The sequence below is a fragment of the Halichoerus grypus genome, chromosome 12 (genome assembly GCF_964656455.1).
Source record: "Halichoerus grypus chromosome 12, mHalGry1.hap1.1, whole genome shotgun sequence".
Taxonomy (NCBI): Eukaryota; Metazoa; Chordata; class Mammalia; order Carnivora; family Phocidae; genus Halichoerus; species Halichoerus grypus.
The window spans coordinates 63,667,858-63,683,186 of NC_135723.1; the positions used below are offsets into that span (position 1 = coordinate 63,667,858).

Sequence of the window (15,329 nt, forward strand, 5' to 3'; positions counted from 1 at the left end):
AATTTTTTTAAGAAGATTTTATTTATTTATTTGACAGAGAGATAGAGAGAGAGTACAAGTAGGCAGAGAGGCAGGCAGAGGGAGAGGGAGAAGCAGGCTTCCCGCTGAGCAGGGAGCCCAATGCAGGGCTTGATACCAGGACCCTGGGATCATGACCCGAGCCGAAGGCAGCCGCTTAACCAACTGAGCCACCGAGGCGCCCCTCTTTAAAAAATTTTTAAATTAACATATAATGTATTATTTGTTTCAGGGGTACAGGTCTGTGATTCATCAGTCTTACACAATTCACAGCGCTCACCATAGCACATATCCTCCCCAATGTCCATCACCCAGCCACCCCATCCCTCCCACCTCCCTCCCCTCCAACAACTCTCAGTTTGTTTCCTGAGATTAAGAGTCTCTTATGGTTTGTCTCCCTCTCTGGTTTCATCTTGTTTCATTTTTCCCTCCCTTCCCCTATGATCCTCTGTCTTGTTTCTCAAATTCCACATATCAGTGAGATCATATGATAATTGCCTTTCTCTGACTGACTTATTTCGCTTAGCATAATACCCTCTAGTTCTGTCCACGTCATTGCAAACGGCAAGATTTCATTTTTTGATGGCTGCATAATATTCCATTGTGTGTGTGTGTGTGTGTGTGTGTGTGTGTGTGTGTATACACCACTTCTTTATCCATTCATCTGTTGATGGACCTCTTGGCTCTTTCCATAGTTTGACTATTGTGGACATTGCTGCTATAAACATATCAGACTCAACACCCAAAGAACAAATAATCCAATCAAGAAATGGGCAGAAGACATGAACAGACATTTTTCCAAAGAAGACATCCAAATGGCCCACAGACACATGAAAAAGTGCTCAACATCATTCAGCATGAGGGAAATCCAAATCAAAACCTCAGTGAGATACCACCTCACACCAGTCACAATGGCTAAAATTAACAAGTCAGGAAATGGCAGACGTTGGCGAGGATGTGGAGAAAGGGGAACCCTCCTACACTGTTGGTGGGAATGCAAGCTGGTGCAGCTGGAAAACAGTATGGAGGTTCCTTAAAAAGTTGAAAATAGAGCTACCCTATGACCCAGCAATTGCACTACTGGGTATTTACCCCAAAGATACAAATGTAGTGATCCGAAGGGGCACGTGCACCCCAGTGTTTATAGCAGCAATGTCCTTTGCTTTTGATAGAACATTTTTTATATCTTTATTGAGATATAATTCATATACCGTACAATTTACTCATATAAAGAGTTCAGTTCAGTGATTTTTACTATATTTGCAGAGCTGTGGGACCATAACCAGAATTTAATTTTAGAACATTTCTGTCCCCCTTTAAAGTAACCACATGCTCCCTTTCCTCTTCCATCATCAACCCCTCCCCCATTCCCATCCCTCAGCAACTTCTAATCTATTTTCTGTCTCTATAGATTTGCCTATTCTGGACATTTCATATAAATGGAATCATACAATATGTGGTTCTTTGTGACTGGCTTCTACCCCTTAGCACAATGTTTTTAAGGTTTACCCATGTTGTAGCATGTGCCAGTACTTCATTTCTTTTGATTACTGAATACACTGAATACTATTTCATTGTAAGGATATACCATATTTTGTTTATCCATTCATCAGCTGATGGACATTTGGGTTGTTTCTACTTTTGGCTATTGTGAAGAATGCTGCTATGAAATCTGTGTACAAGTTTTTGGGGGGACATATGTTTTCATTTCTCTTGGCATGGAATTGTGAGGTCATATGGTAAATTTATGTTTAATTTTTTAAGAAACTATTTTCTTGCATGGCTATACCATTTTACATTCCCATCAGCAATGTATGAGGTGTTTTTCCTCACATTCTTGCTAACACCTATTTTGTGTCTGTTCTTTTGATTATAGCATTTTAGATGTGTAGTAGTATCTCATTGTGGTTTTAACTTCTATTTCATAGTGATTAAAGATATTGAGCATGTTTTCATGTGCTTGTTTGGCCATTTCTATATCTCCTTTGAAGGAAAGTCTGTTTAACTCCTTTGTCCAGTTTCTAACGGTAGAAAGTACCACTTACTTACTTACCAGTTAATCTACTATTTATGTTACATGTTATGTTTTGCCACTACTCATTTTTTCTCAGATAATGTTTCCTAATTATTTGCTAATGATTTTTTACATACTTTTGCTATCCTATCAATTTGGATAAAATGTAATTTTCTATTAATAACAATTTCTGTTTCCTTAGGTCACATTGCAGAATCGACTGGCGCTGCAAAAAGCCAAATTATCAGTCTATGTGCAACCACCTTTAGTATTGACCTGTGATCAGTTCACCTTTGAATTTATGGGTAAGTGTTCTGTTTTGGCTTAAAGTCTATCATGGTGTGAGGTTTTCTTTTAATTAAAAGAAATTTTTTTTTGGTTAGTATGTTTATTTCATGGCTATATTTCTTGTCTGAATAGTGAGGCTGGTATCTTTCTAAAATCAATGATTGTGTTGTTTTGCTTGTATTTCCCCTCTAAACATCAAGCATGAATGATACTTTTTTTAAAAAATAGCAGTATTCAGTGAATGGTCATTGAGCTGAAGTAATTATAGATTTTCAAGTGCTTTCCTTAACTAGATGGGCCTGTAATTGTATTTAAATACTATAGTTTGGAAGGCTTTCTTTATTGGTGTTTCTCTAGTGAGCTGTTTATTGAATCAGTTATGTGTGAAGAAAGAATATTGGCTTTGGAGTCTGGCCTGAATTTGAATTCTGGCTCTGACACTTACTCAATGTGTAATCTTCAGCAAGCTACTTTAGTAATTACTTGGGACCTCAATTTCTTTTAATCTGCAGAAAGGGGATAGTGATATCTGTCTTGCAGGGCTGTTTTGCAGATTTAATTAGAAAATGAAGCTATGGAAGATACCTGTAATAATGCCTAAAATAGTAGGTCATAAATGGCCACTCTTGGTAAGATTTCTTTGCACAGAATCTCTCATGTCCTATCATTTGCATCCCAGTTGTCATTAGTCCCATCAAAATGATTTCTGCTTTACCTTTCTAGTCTTTTCCTTTCTTTGTTTACTGCTGCTGTTCAGCTGGTCATTCTGTATCTTATTCATGAAGTCAAGAACCTATTTCTCTCTTTTGCCTTTGTATTATCAACCCTTACTTGAGTGCGCCTGGCAGATAGGGGGAATTCAATAAAATATTAATTGAAACATTGAATGAATGGTTGAATGGTTGAAGTAACCTTGTAGGTGATGCCCAATCATTGGGTTCTCACTTTATTTTCTAATTTTTTTTCATGGTACTTCCAATTTGTCTTTCTTTTTTTAATTATTATTTTTATATATTTTTATTTTTTTTATTTTATTATGTTAATCACCATACATTACATCATTAGTTTTTGATGTAGTGTTCCATGATTCACTGTTTGCACACAACACCCAGTGCTCCATTCAGTACGTGCCCTCTTTAATACCCATCACCAGGCTAACCCATCCCCCCACGCCCCTCCCCTCTAGAACCCTCAGTTTGTTTCTCAGAGTCCATAGTCTTTCATGGTTCGTCTCCCCCTCCGATTTCCCTCCCTTCATTTTTCCCCTCCTACTATCTTCTTTTTTTTTTTTTTTTTAACATATAATGTATTATTTGTTTCAGAGGTGCAGGTCTGTGATTCAACAGTCTTACACAATTCACAGCACTCACCATAGTACATACCCTCCCCGATGTCTATCACCCAGCCACCCCATCCCTCCTACCCCCCACCACTCCAGGGTATTATGCTAAGCGAAATAAGTCAGTCAGAGAAAGACATGTATCATATGATCTCACTGATATGAGGAATTCTTAATCTCAGGAAACCAATTTGTCTTTCTAAAACACATTCTGAACAATTTATTTTTCCAGTTAAAAACCTCTTAAGACTGCCTAACACAGGTTGGAGGTCAAATACATGAATGTAGAAGTCTATGTACAATCTGCAAAGTCGTTACAGTTATAGTTACATCCTTATGCAGTCCCCCCTCCCATTTTCTCCTGCAGTCTGTATTCTAGCCATGATAAACTGTACTAATCCCTGTTCCCAGATTCTCTTGCCTTTTTGTGTACATATTTCTCTGATCATGCTGCCTATTCATCTGACTAAAGAGAAGCAGTGATGTAGAATATGGGCACTCTTGTTCTGAAGTCAGTTTCCAGTTCTTTATTAGCTGTATGACCTTGGGCAAGCTTCTTAATCTCTCCGTAGCCAGTTTCCTCATGCACAAAAGTTGGGGACAATAATAGTACACACCTTACTGGGTTATTGTGAGGATTAAATAAATTAATCCATGTAAAGTGCTTAGGATACTAGCTGGCATGTAGTGTATGCATAATTTTAACTGTTGTTAATAATAATTGTCCAAGATTTTGTAACTTAATATTACTTTTACATTGCTTATAGCACCAGAGATGAGTAGAACAGTATCCTTTTCTGTTTATCTGAAAGGGAGTTATACACCACCTCAATTGGAAGGAAATGCTGTTGTTTCTTATTCCAGACCATCAGGTAAGCACACAGTTGTTCACAGATTTATAAGCCTAATTACTCCTTTTAAAATATTGAGGTTATGAGTTAAATATTTAAGTGTTTAAGACTGAAAAACACATTGTAAAATATTACTAAATGGAAAAATAATTCTTTCCTAGTGTTAAATAAAATTATATGTCCAAATTACTGTTATGTGTTATGAATTATTAGAGATAAGTCTATTTAGCTGATTTCCACATATAATGTTTGATTCTGTCTTCTCAATTAATAGCAAATATGATATATTTTTATTCACACTCAAAGAATGGTATTAGACTTCACTTATTTGAACAAAGAAGAAAAGCCTTGTGTGAATTAGTGAAAAAGACTATTATGAAATGCTCTAATATAAAGCAATATTCAGAGTTTCAGACACTGTTTTAATGACTAAATAAAACTCTTTAGTATCGTACGTGTTAAAATATTTAAGAACAGATTTACTAAAATTTGATCTGTGCTTTTTCATGGAACTCTTTTTAAATTAAAAAAGTTATCTTCAGTCCGGTTGAGATTCAGTTAGTGGTAAATTTCAACTTCGTTTGGTCAAATTTTATAGTTTGTTTTTTTCCCTGTGCAGTGAATTTTTCATATTAACTGTTTGACAATCTGTTTATTGGTAGAATATGAATAATTAGTCATTGCTTTTTTTTTCAATGTTTTAACATAGTGTAACTGATAATAGGATATTTTAGCAATGTTGCATTTGTGTTTTTTAGACATTTCTGTACAGTTTTTTTAGTTCTAAAAGTTTTAGAGATGCCTTGATTATCTTTTTCTTTTCTGTTGATGTCCACTTTGTGTATTTAGCAATGTTTTTTAATAATTATAGTTTTAATTTTGTCTAAGTGTATTTTCTGGCTTATGCATTGACAACCCTATACTCTAAGATAATTTTATAACTTTAATACATGTTTTCAAAATCTACTTCTTCTGCTTTGTAAGTTATTTTGCTTTAAGTTGTTAAAAAAATTCATTATTAACCAGAATTGACCATTTTAATCATTTATCTATATTTTCAAAATTTGGGGTTATGTAAATATTTTATGTTTAAATGACTTTGAGGAAGCTGGCTTCAGAAAGAAATACAAAACTTCCATAGGCATCAAAGAGAGATAGACTTCCTTAGTTGGATATTTCTGAAAAGAACATTGAAAGTTTTAATGTTATTTTAATTTTGAGTTGTGAAATAAAAAAGAAAGAAATATTTGGCTAAAAGCTCTAGATCATTTATCATTAATTGAGCGTCTCAATAATCATAGGCACTTTTACACTTTTTATCCTTGTTACACTTCAAATAAGTGTTGTAGAGACTGTTGATGCCTTAATTCAACTAAGTATTTCATTTGTTTTCAGGGAAAGGGGTGACACTGGTTGAATATGAATTTAAAATAGAGAAATGGGTTACATAGCAAGTGGACAAAATGCTTTAAAAATACGTTATAAAGTTGTAAAATCAGTCTGGGATCTTATGGTTATACATACCATTTTTAACTATTATGCTTTTCTATAGACAGAATTTAAAAGATTATAAATTATTGCTAAACCAAAGAGCATAGCATTAATTAGTTGAAAGTTAATTAGAAATTAAAATGTAAAAAAAGTCTATAAAAATAAAGGAATACCAAGACAAGCCAAAACAAAAAGACATTATAATATAAGCGAGAGTAACTGGAAATATTGTGTATTTGGCATTTCCCTCAAATTTTTTTCCCAACAATTCATTTAATCCTCTTGATGTCATTTACATATTGAGTCTGGTTTGCTCTTGGTCTAGATCATATACCTTACGTCTTTTTTTTTTTTTTTTTTTGCCACATTTACACTGGATTAACACACTGTCATTGACTTCTGAGAATGAATGTACAAATATATTGTTAGATTTCACTTATTCATGTTATATTCTTCAGTTGTGAATTGACTTATTTTTATTGGGGGCCATTTAAATCATCTGAGAGAATCTCAAAAATTTTAATTTATATATATATATTTTTAAATTTTACTTTATTATGTTATGTTAATCACCATACATTACATCATTAGTTTTTGATGTAGTGATCCATGATTCATTGTTTGCATATAACACCCAGTGCTCCATTCAATACGTGCCCTCTTTAATTTATATTTTTAAGCAGATGTGTATTAAATTTGTGTTGTAATTTTACCACAAATAATTTGTTGCATTCTTTCTCCCCTATCCTTTTTTGCATTGCCTCTGATGGATAGATCGAAATCCTGATGGTAAGTGAAAAGATAATTTAGAACAAAATGAATTTCAGAATTGAAATTTGGTCAGTGAATTGAACTGGTATTATACCATGAATGAACTATTTTTATAGACTGCTATTTTAACTATAGAAACTTCTTTAGGATGATTCAGTGCCTTCATGTGGCTATGGAGAGGATCATAAATGTTTCCTCACATAGAGACTTTTCATTCATTATTAGTTGTTTCAGAGTCATGAAAAAGAATGAAGCTCCATGACTTTTTTGAAAAAAAAAAAAATCAGAAGTGTCATTGACCACTTATATCTGTAAGTTATTGGTGATTTACTCATATGCTCTGCTATCTTATTTTACTTAAAGAATAAGAAAAAATGGTGTTCATCACTGAATTCTCATTGTCTGTTTTCTTTTTCTTTCTTTCTATCTTTTTTTTTTTTTTAATTGATTGAGGGCTGGGGTAAAGTGGTCAAAATGTCACTCGGGTATAGAAAGGATAGGCCCTGTGGGGTCTTTTTGATCATGCTAGTGGTTTTGATGTTTATTCTGTGACCAAAGGGCAGCCACTAAATGGTTTTAAGTATGTCATGAAGTGCATGGATGTGAACATGCACACACATGCTTTTGCCCCAGAAAGGACAGGAACAGATTTGTATTTTGGAAAGATCACTCTGACTCAATGTGAAGAACTGGTTTTGAAGCCAAATTGCCTGTCAGAAGTGCAGCTGGAGGTTATTGCAGTGGAGTAGAGTAGAGGTGATGGAGATGGGGCAGATACCTATTCAGGCTTCAGCTCAGTAGCAGTGAACACCTCTGTTGCAGAGATCTTCACATCTGAGTACCATCTCTAGTCAAAGGGATCAGAGTTCTTAGAGAAAAGGCTGTTTCCAGGTCTGGAGAAGGGAAAATAAGAGAGCCTGTTCTATATTGTTGGGTCAGAGAGCAAAGAAGTGGTCAAGAGAAATGATCACAGTACCTCACAATGATTCAGAAGCCAGTGGAGGAGTTTCCACTGGCTAGATATGGGACATTTTGAGCATCAAAATCATAATAATGATAATTTATTATAATATGTTGAAGACAGAGAATCTGTGAGTACAGTGATAAAATAAAGGCACATATAGAGGGAAAACTCTGCAAAAGGAGGTCAGCTAATAAGTGTAGAATGGGTGATAGAATTAGAGAATCATTATTTTGCAAAACCTTTGTAATAGTTCAGGAAAGATTCATCAATGGACACTAAATTCATTGGAGTAATAGAATATTCAGTCTCAAAACATTACCTCATAGATTACTTTTTAATTACAAGGAGAAAGCAGTATCTCTACAGGAGTGGTTTGGTAACACTACCATCACCAAGTGATCAATGTTAGCGTCATGAGTATCAGCACAAACTGACATTATATACTACCTGTACTGATGCACACATCTTTTGAGACATACAAATTGTCTGTTTTCTATGTGTCCGAATAGATCCGCTGCTCTCTCTAATCAGAGCACTATGAGTACTTATTCTGTGGGCCTGTTTCTTATCTTGTTTAGAATTTGTGGGGCAATGTCATCAAGGTTCTGACCCCTTGAACTTACCTGGGCCAATGTTGATTGTTACCTATTTTGTTTTCCCCAAATCCTTTATGTATGACTCTGCTGCAATACCAATCATAATATGAATTTCATTAAGCTTGTTCCTTAGGTTTCCCTAGTAGATTTTGGGCTCCTCCGGAGCAACGTTTAAGTACTCATCTTTGAATTGTGCGATGTCAGGGTAGATGACAGGCACTTAGAGTATATCCTACTTTGACTATTTTTCTTTCTAGACACAGACTTACTGTGGTGGTTTATCTCAGTTTATTAGATATTTTAAGATAAATATTAGATAACAATATTAATTAGTAATAAAGAAATACTTAAAAAATAATGGCAGTAATTTACTCATACAGTTTTGGTAATGCCAACAACTTGAGTTGCATTGTATCTGGGAAGTGAAAATATATTTATATGAGAAACATTTTAATAGGAGTAAGTGTTAGCTTAATAACATGAAATATACTTGTCAAATTAGGATTTTGGGTTATTAAAAATAACTGATTATTAACAATGAATATTTACATTTTACTTGGGAAGATTGGATCTAGCTAGTAAGATTTTATACTAACTTTTGTAAAATACCATATTATTTAAATGATTTATTTTAACTTTAAAAAACTGGTAAAGGTTATTATTGAAAGGAATTTACTCCCTCTTACTGTAAATTCAGCCCAAACCATGAGAAAAAAAAAATCACAATACATGGAAATTTTAGTATTTCAATACAAAGCTAATAATCTCTTATGATATATTTTTAAATTATAATTAAGCTTTACGGAGTAGGGTTACAATATTCAGCTTCACCTAGTTGGCAAGATTAAATAATATGTTGCTACTTAGATCTTAATTTACACACAAGGCTTCAAATTTCAAAGACTGGTCCATTTTATTGGCCTGATCTGTTCAGGCTCTTTGCAGATAAGCAGTCCTGCTTTTACATGTGGAAAAAGAGAAGCAAAGGAGGTTTTATGTTGTCCCATAAGAGTTAGTCTCCATTATGTCTGCATTAAAGTTACATGACATGGGCAGTGTAAAACATGACTGCAGATGGGGCACAGTACGTAGCCAGACATAACAGGAAGGGATCAAGGAAGTTCTGGCTCCCAGACATTGCTACTGCTTTGGGGTTCCTTGTTTTAAAAATGAAATGACTCTAGCAGGCCCCTGGAAAGAGTTCTGAAGGCATTATATAGATGTGTAATATATATAGTTATTCTACTCTGATATATATGTTCTTTTTTTCTTCCCCCCCCCCCCCCAAAGCACATTTGGCTTCTCTCTTGACAGTGATACTGGGCTCTTGGGTGTGCCAGGTGTAATTAGAATTCTCTTCCTGGAGAAATTGTTCTGTCAAGAGTGGATTTGATGTGAATTTTCTCTCTAAGTGTTAAATAATTTTGTGATTAATTGCACCAGAGTAGTTGCGACTATCCATTTCCTCTGTTAGGCTAGAAAGGGAAGTGTCTGAAGGAGAGGTGATTATATTTGGTAAAAAACTGCAGAACAAAGTCATTCTGATGAACGAGTAGGCCAATATTTGAGTATTATAAATGACCAATTTTTTTTTTCTCAGCCTAACAGAGAGTTATTTGAATAAGCCAGATACAGAGACTGTTTTTCCAACTACATAGAGAAAATATCACTGATGGTAGGCAAAGTTAGGACCAATTAGACTTTCATCTAAGTCAAAAGCTATTCTAGTAGCAAATTTGAAATGTCTTTAAATACATGCAATTCTTTCCTTATTATAGGTACATATATGCATGCATTCACACATACCTCTATACCTCTGGCTTCAGGTTCTTAGATGCAATCACAACCTGAAGAATAAATTGTTAGCCAAATTTTCATTTCAGGTTTTTCAAGAAAGTGTAAAGCTCAATAGAAATGTGCCTCTGATAAACCCCATGTCTAAATACTGGAGATTGTATTTTAAAAGACTGGGGTTTTAATTTAATGGAAAGTAGTGTTAAATACTGGCATTACAATTTTTCTTTTTAAAGATATGGTTTCCTTAAACTGGTTTCTGAAGGATTTCATTTTCTACCCCCCGCCCCCCGCCAATGGTAAAACTTTTCAAGCTGCCAGCATTTAAAGAATAGCCATAATCATTTTATTAAGTATGAGTGTCATCATTTTTCAAAATAATGTTTTCCAAATGTCCTATGAAACAGGTTTACAGTTCTTGGAAAGAAAAGCAATTCTGGAGGGTTTCTACAAATCTTAGCAACTGCAGACCATTGCCCTAGTGTGTGATACTGTCATTAACTGACTTGAGTTGTGAATTGAGTTATAATGTATTTCCCTTCTTGGGTTCATTAGTGCTTGCAAGCCATTTGTTTCAATTTCTGAAAACATATATATATGACCAGTTTCTTTAGCTCTAGGTTCTTGGAAATTTAGGGTAATAATCTTCAAATATATAGACTCAGTAACATAAGGCCAGTGTTATTGATTGTGATTAATTTTTTTTTTTTTTTTTACCACCAACTCAAGTAGTATCTATCTGATCCAAGTGAAGTAGAGCCACAGTTTTAGCAGTATAGTTTTAGAAGGACATTTATAGTCAAATTTTGTTTGAACACTTAGCTCAGACTTTGGGTGAAAGTATATAGAAAGGTAGCTTCTCTTCGTGCCTGTACAAAATTGTCAAAAGATGAAGGATTTTTTTCCATTACTACATTCATTAAAAATGAAGGAAATGGAAATAGGTTTTAGTGTCTTTGTTCTTTCCAGGCTGCATCTATTAATTGAGGCTGAATTTATATATTGTAGAGGAAACATATTAGTAGGTATATTTCCATAATTTGGGGTTATATGGAATATATGAAGTTGGAAAAAATAATGCTTTGTAATATTTTTATGGTGATATTGATGGTTGTGGTTTGAGCAGTAGCTTAGATCATGTTACCATAATATTTTGAAACAGAACATTTCATCATTGTAAAGTACAAATACACATGCCTTTAAAACCTCAGAGAATGTCAGGAAATAATGCCTTGGGACTTTTCTGAAGAGACACCAGTTATAATTTGCATCTAGGATTCCAGGAGAAGTGAATTTAACATCTGTTGGTTATCAGCAAAAAATGAGCTATGTAAAATTTAATGGATAATAGATTATGTTGAAGAGAATCACAAATATGCTCCACATGCTCTGAAAAAGTATTTAATTGACCTCATATATCAGTATGCTTGCCATTGTTGAGATCTCTCACTATCCTCGTGAATAAATAGTGCTGGAAAGTGTACTACCAGCTTGGATGTCGAGCAAGCCCTACAACTCCAATTGGCATTAACAGAATATATCGCTAATTCTAGGGATCCTGCTTTGGGATCATGTCCCCAAGCTTTAACTGCTTCTGCTTTTGCTATTTTTAGGCTGCTCACTGACTCCACTATAAAGAGATAAAGGAATTAATGTGTGGCTACATCAAGTAGAGTAGGACATTTTAAGTTTTTCATTTCTCTACAGCAATATACTAAGATAGAGGTTTCAGTATATTACCTTTTATCTTATCCAATCAAAGGTGGAATCCTAGAATAAAAGGAGAGAACATTGAAGTTGTAGAATGGCTTTGCTAGATTTGTAAGTAGAGAACCTAATTTGCTTTGGTTTCAATTTCATTCTCTGTAAATATATTGAAAGGAATGATTTTTTTTTTTTAAGATTTTATTTATTTGACACAGAGAGAGACAGCGAGAGAGGGAACACAAGCAGGGCGAGTGGGAGAGGGAGAAGCAGGCTTCCCGCTGAGCAGGGAGCCAGATGCAGGGCTTGATCCCAGGACCCTGGGATCATGACCTGAGCCGAAGGCATATGCTTAACGAGTGAGCCATCCAGGCGCCCCTGAAAGGAATGATCTTAAAAACTTTTAATTTTGACATAAAACTCTTCATTGTTATTTATTTAATTACGTTTTTCAATATGCCTGTAAATGTACTGAAAAATTCAGTGAATGACCATGTAATACTTTCAAAATGTCACTTAACAGTGATATGTAAAGTTAAATGGATTGAGAAAAATTTAATTCATATGAAAGTAATATTTTTAATATTACTGTGTAAAATGACATGAACTTCAGTAGAACTACAGTAGAGCAAATTCTGCCTTCATGCTTATAATTTATTGTAGATTTTTAATTGTAATTTGAATCTTCAATAAGTAAAAATAGCTAAAGATTTAAATTTTTTGGTGGTAGAAAAAATATTAGATAAGGTCATATAGCATCTTCCTGATACAGATTTCATATACATATTTGCTCATTTTAGGGGCTAGAGATTTGAAGATCTTAGTTTAAAGACGGTTCAGTAATTGAATATAAAATTGAATTAACTGGGTTTTTTTTTTTTTGCCTTCTTTTAAAATTTTTTTAATTTAAATTCAATTAATTAACATATAGTGTATTATTAGTTTCAGAGGTAGAGTTCAGTGATTCATCAGTCTTATGTAGTACCCAGTGATCATTACATCACGTGTTCTCCTTAATGTCCATCACCCAGTTACCCCATCTCCAGCCCCCTCCCCTCCAGCAATGCTCAGTCTGTTTCCTATGATTAAGAGTCTCTTATGGTTTGTCTCCCTCTCTGAGTAAATATACCGTGTTGTATAGTGTTCACCTGTGAAGTTTTTTAAAGTATGATCTTATATTAAAGGCAGACATCATGCCTATGCTCTTTTTCAGGATTTTATATTTGTCTTGAACTTTTTGACAATAATATAAAAATTTGTATTATGATAATACTTTGTAGTTTTTTCAGTTATGCTAAATGAAATGGGCCGGAGCAAAATTTTAAAATAAGATATATTGCTACTCAAATTATTAATATAGTTCAAATTTTGGGGGGTCAAATTTTCTGTCAAGTCTATGAATCTACATTTCTCTCTTTTTATTTCAGGCATTCCTCGGGTTATCCAATGTAAATTTAGACTTCCCCTGAAATTAATCTGTCTACCAGGTCAGCCTTCAAAAACTGCAAGCCACAAACTAACTATTGATACCAACAAATCTCCAGTTAGTCTTCTCAGTCTCTTTCCAGGTAGGACTTTTGAAGTAACATGCCTGTAACATCAGAAATGTTAAGAATTCAGAATGGAATCCTTCATCAGCAGGTAATGATAGGGTAATTATCAGATAATTGTTAAGTCAGAATATAAAAATGCCTCAAAGATTTTTCTCTCTTGTTTGCCTGTTCAAAGGCAAATAGCTTATATCAACAAGGTAATAAGGTGTACCTTTTAAGTTTGATTAAAATTATTATAATCATTTTGCTTCAGTATTCAGAAATGAAAACATCAAATGTTTCTTTTTAGACTGGAATTTTTTGGCTTGGAATGTAAATATTTATTATTCATCTTTATTGTAGGTTTTTGGCTATGTACCTTTTTAAAGTATATTCTATGCCCCTAAAAAGTAATCTCATAAGTAGATGCTCTTTGTGGTTTTGCTTTCTCCAGCAGCTGGAGGGGGCGATTGTTCAATTCTCTGGTTCTGATCCTTTGAAAGAGGCTTCTTATATAAAGCTTGAATATCACAGTGAATTTGGGGTAATTTGTGAAGGTGTGACTTTCTCCAGGTATCAGTTTTTCTTTCTGAGTAGCTTAGAAAAGAGAGAGATGTTGATTGGATAAAACATCTTCAGTAACCAGGGTTTCTAATCCTGGTGATGGGGTGGAATTAAAAAAAAAAAATCTGGGAATTAAATCAACCTTTTCAAATCCCTTATTAAAAATTGGCACTGTTGACTATGATATGCATCCTTGGGGACCCAGGCATTAGTGGATAGGATTTAGAATACAAAGAGTATTTTCCACAAGATTTAGAAATTTATGGTAAGTCAACTTTTGTGTTATTAACTACTTAAAGTGCTTAAAATTTATTTTTCATTAATTTGAAGTGTTTAAAAAGCTTTATTTATATCTAACTCAATGAAAAATCTCCAAAATTAAATACTCTTTATTACAATTAATCTATTCTTTAGTTTGAATTGAGTTTGGACACACACACGCACACACACACACACACACACACTTTGTTAGCAAATAGTTTTATACTGTTTGGTTTCTTTCTCCTTTTCCCTTCCCTTCTCTTTCTTCTCAATTTTCTTATAACACATTTGGGTTATAAAAAAGGTGGAAAGAGTCACTATCCTTACAACATCTTATACAAATGTATTAGTTCCTTGGGTCTCCTATACTCTCCTGGGAATATAGTTGGAAATGGCATGCTGCACACTGAATTTATTGGTGCCTTTGAAAAATGTTTAAGACCCTGGCTTCTGAGTGGGTGATTTTCACTATAGGTGGATGAAAACCAACAGAGATTGAATAAAAATGGATGCTTTTAACCAGAGAGGTAATCTCTGTAAGATATGGATTAGATAAGAAGAACTAAGGAAAGCTTAGATAACTCATCCATTTTCCTCCTGATTTTAGGCTCAATTGTTTTTATGTCATAGGTTATCTTAGGCTTATCAGCATATTTTTGCTTCTTACTTACTCTAGAAATGGGACTCAATGACAAATTTAAAAAAATTTTCCCCCATATCCAATGTATATGATTTGGCATATTCTCTTTTGGAGTTGCTGGATGTGCATTCATATTGGACATGATGGAATCCTGTAATTATTTAAAATAAGTACTCTTGTTACTTTTTCACTTTTTACTTCTTGAGAGTGCTTTTTACTCTTGGTATGTATAAGACTTTCTATGTTGATGTCAGATAAATTTGCTATTGCGAATCTGTTTTTTAGCTGAAGTAAACAAATTAATGAGCTTCATAGAGAAGAAATAAAACTAGATTTAATCTACATCTCTTCCTATTTGTTTATTTCAGTTCTTTGTTCTGAACAAATATAGGTCTATTTACAATAACTTTAGTTTTTCTCATTACAAAAGAAATGTGAAATTTAGAAATGGACAACCAAAAGGAGGAAAACAAAAATTACTGGTAATTCCACCATCTAGCAA

At 33.8% G+C, this 15,329-nt stretch overlaps 1 protein-coding gene across 3 annotated transcripts in view; it reads left to right on the forward strand.

Moving 5' to 3' along the window:
• The window catches only part of BBS9 (Bardet-Biedl syndrome 9), a 464,828-nt gene that overhangs the window by 180,520 nt on the left and 268,979 nt on the right, over positions 1 to 15,329 (forward strand). For all 3 annotated transcript variants that reach the window (XM_078059433.1, XM_078059432.1, XM_078059434.1), the window contains exons 13-16: positions 2,235 to 2,337; positions 4,427 to 4,531; positions 6,776 to 6,790; positions 13,258 to 13,398. In XM_078059433.1, coding sequence (XP_077915559.1) covers positions 2,235 to 2,337; positions 4,427 to 4,531; positions 6,776 to 6,790; positions 13,258 to 13,398 — 364 coding nt within the window. The remainder of the gene's footprint in view (positions 1 to 2,234; positions 2,338 to 4,426; positions 4,532 to 6,775; positions 6,791 to 13,257; positions 13,399 to 15,329) is intronic.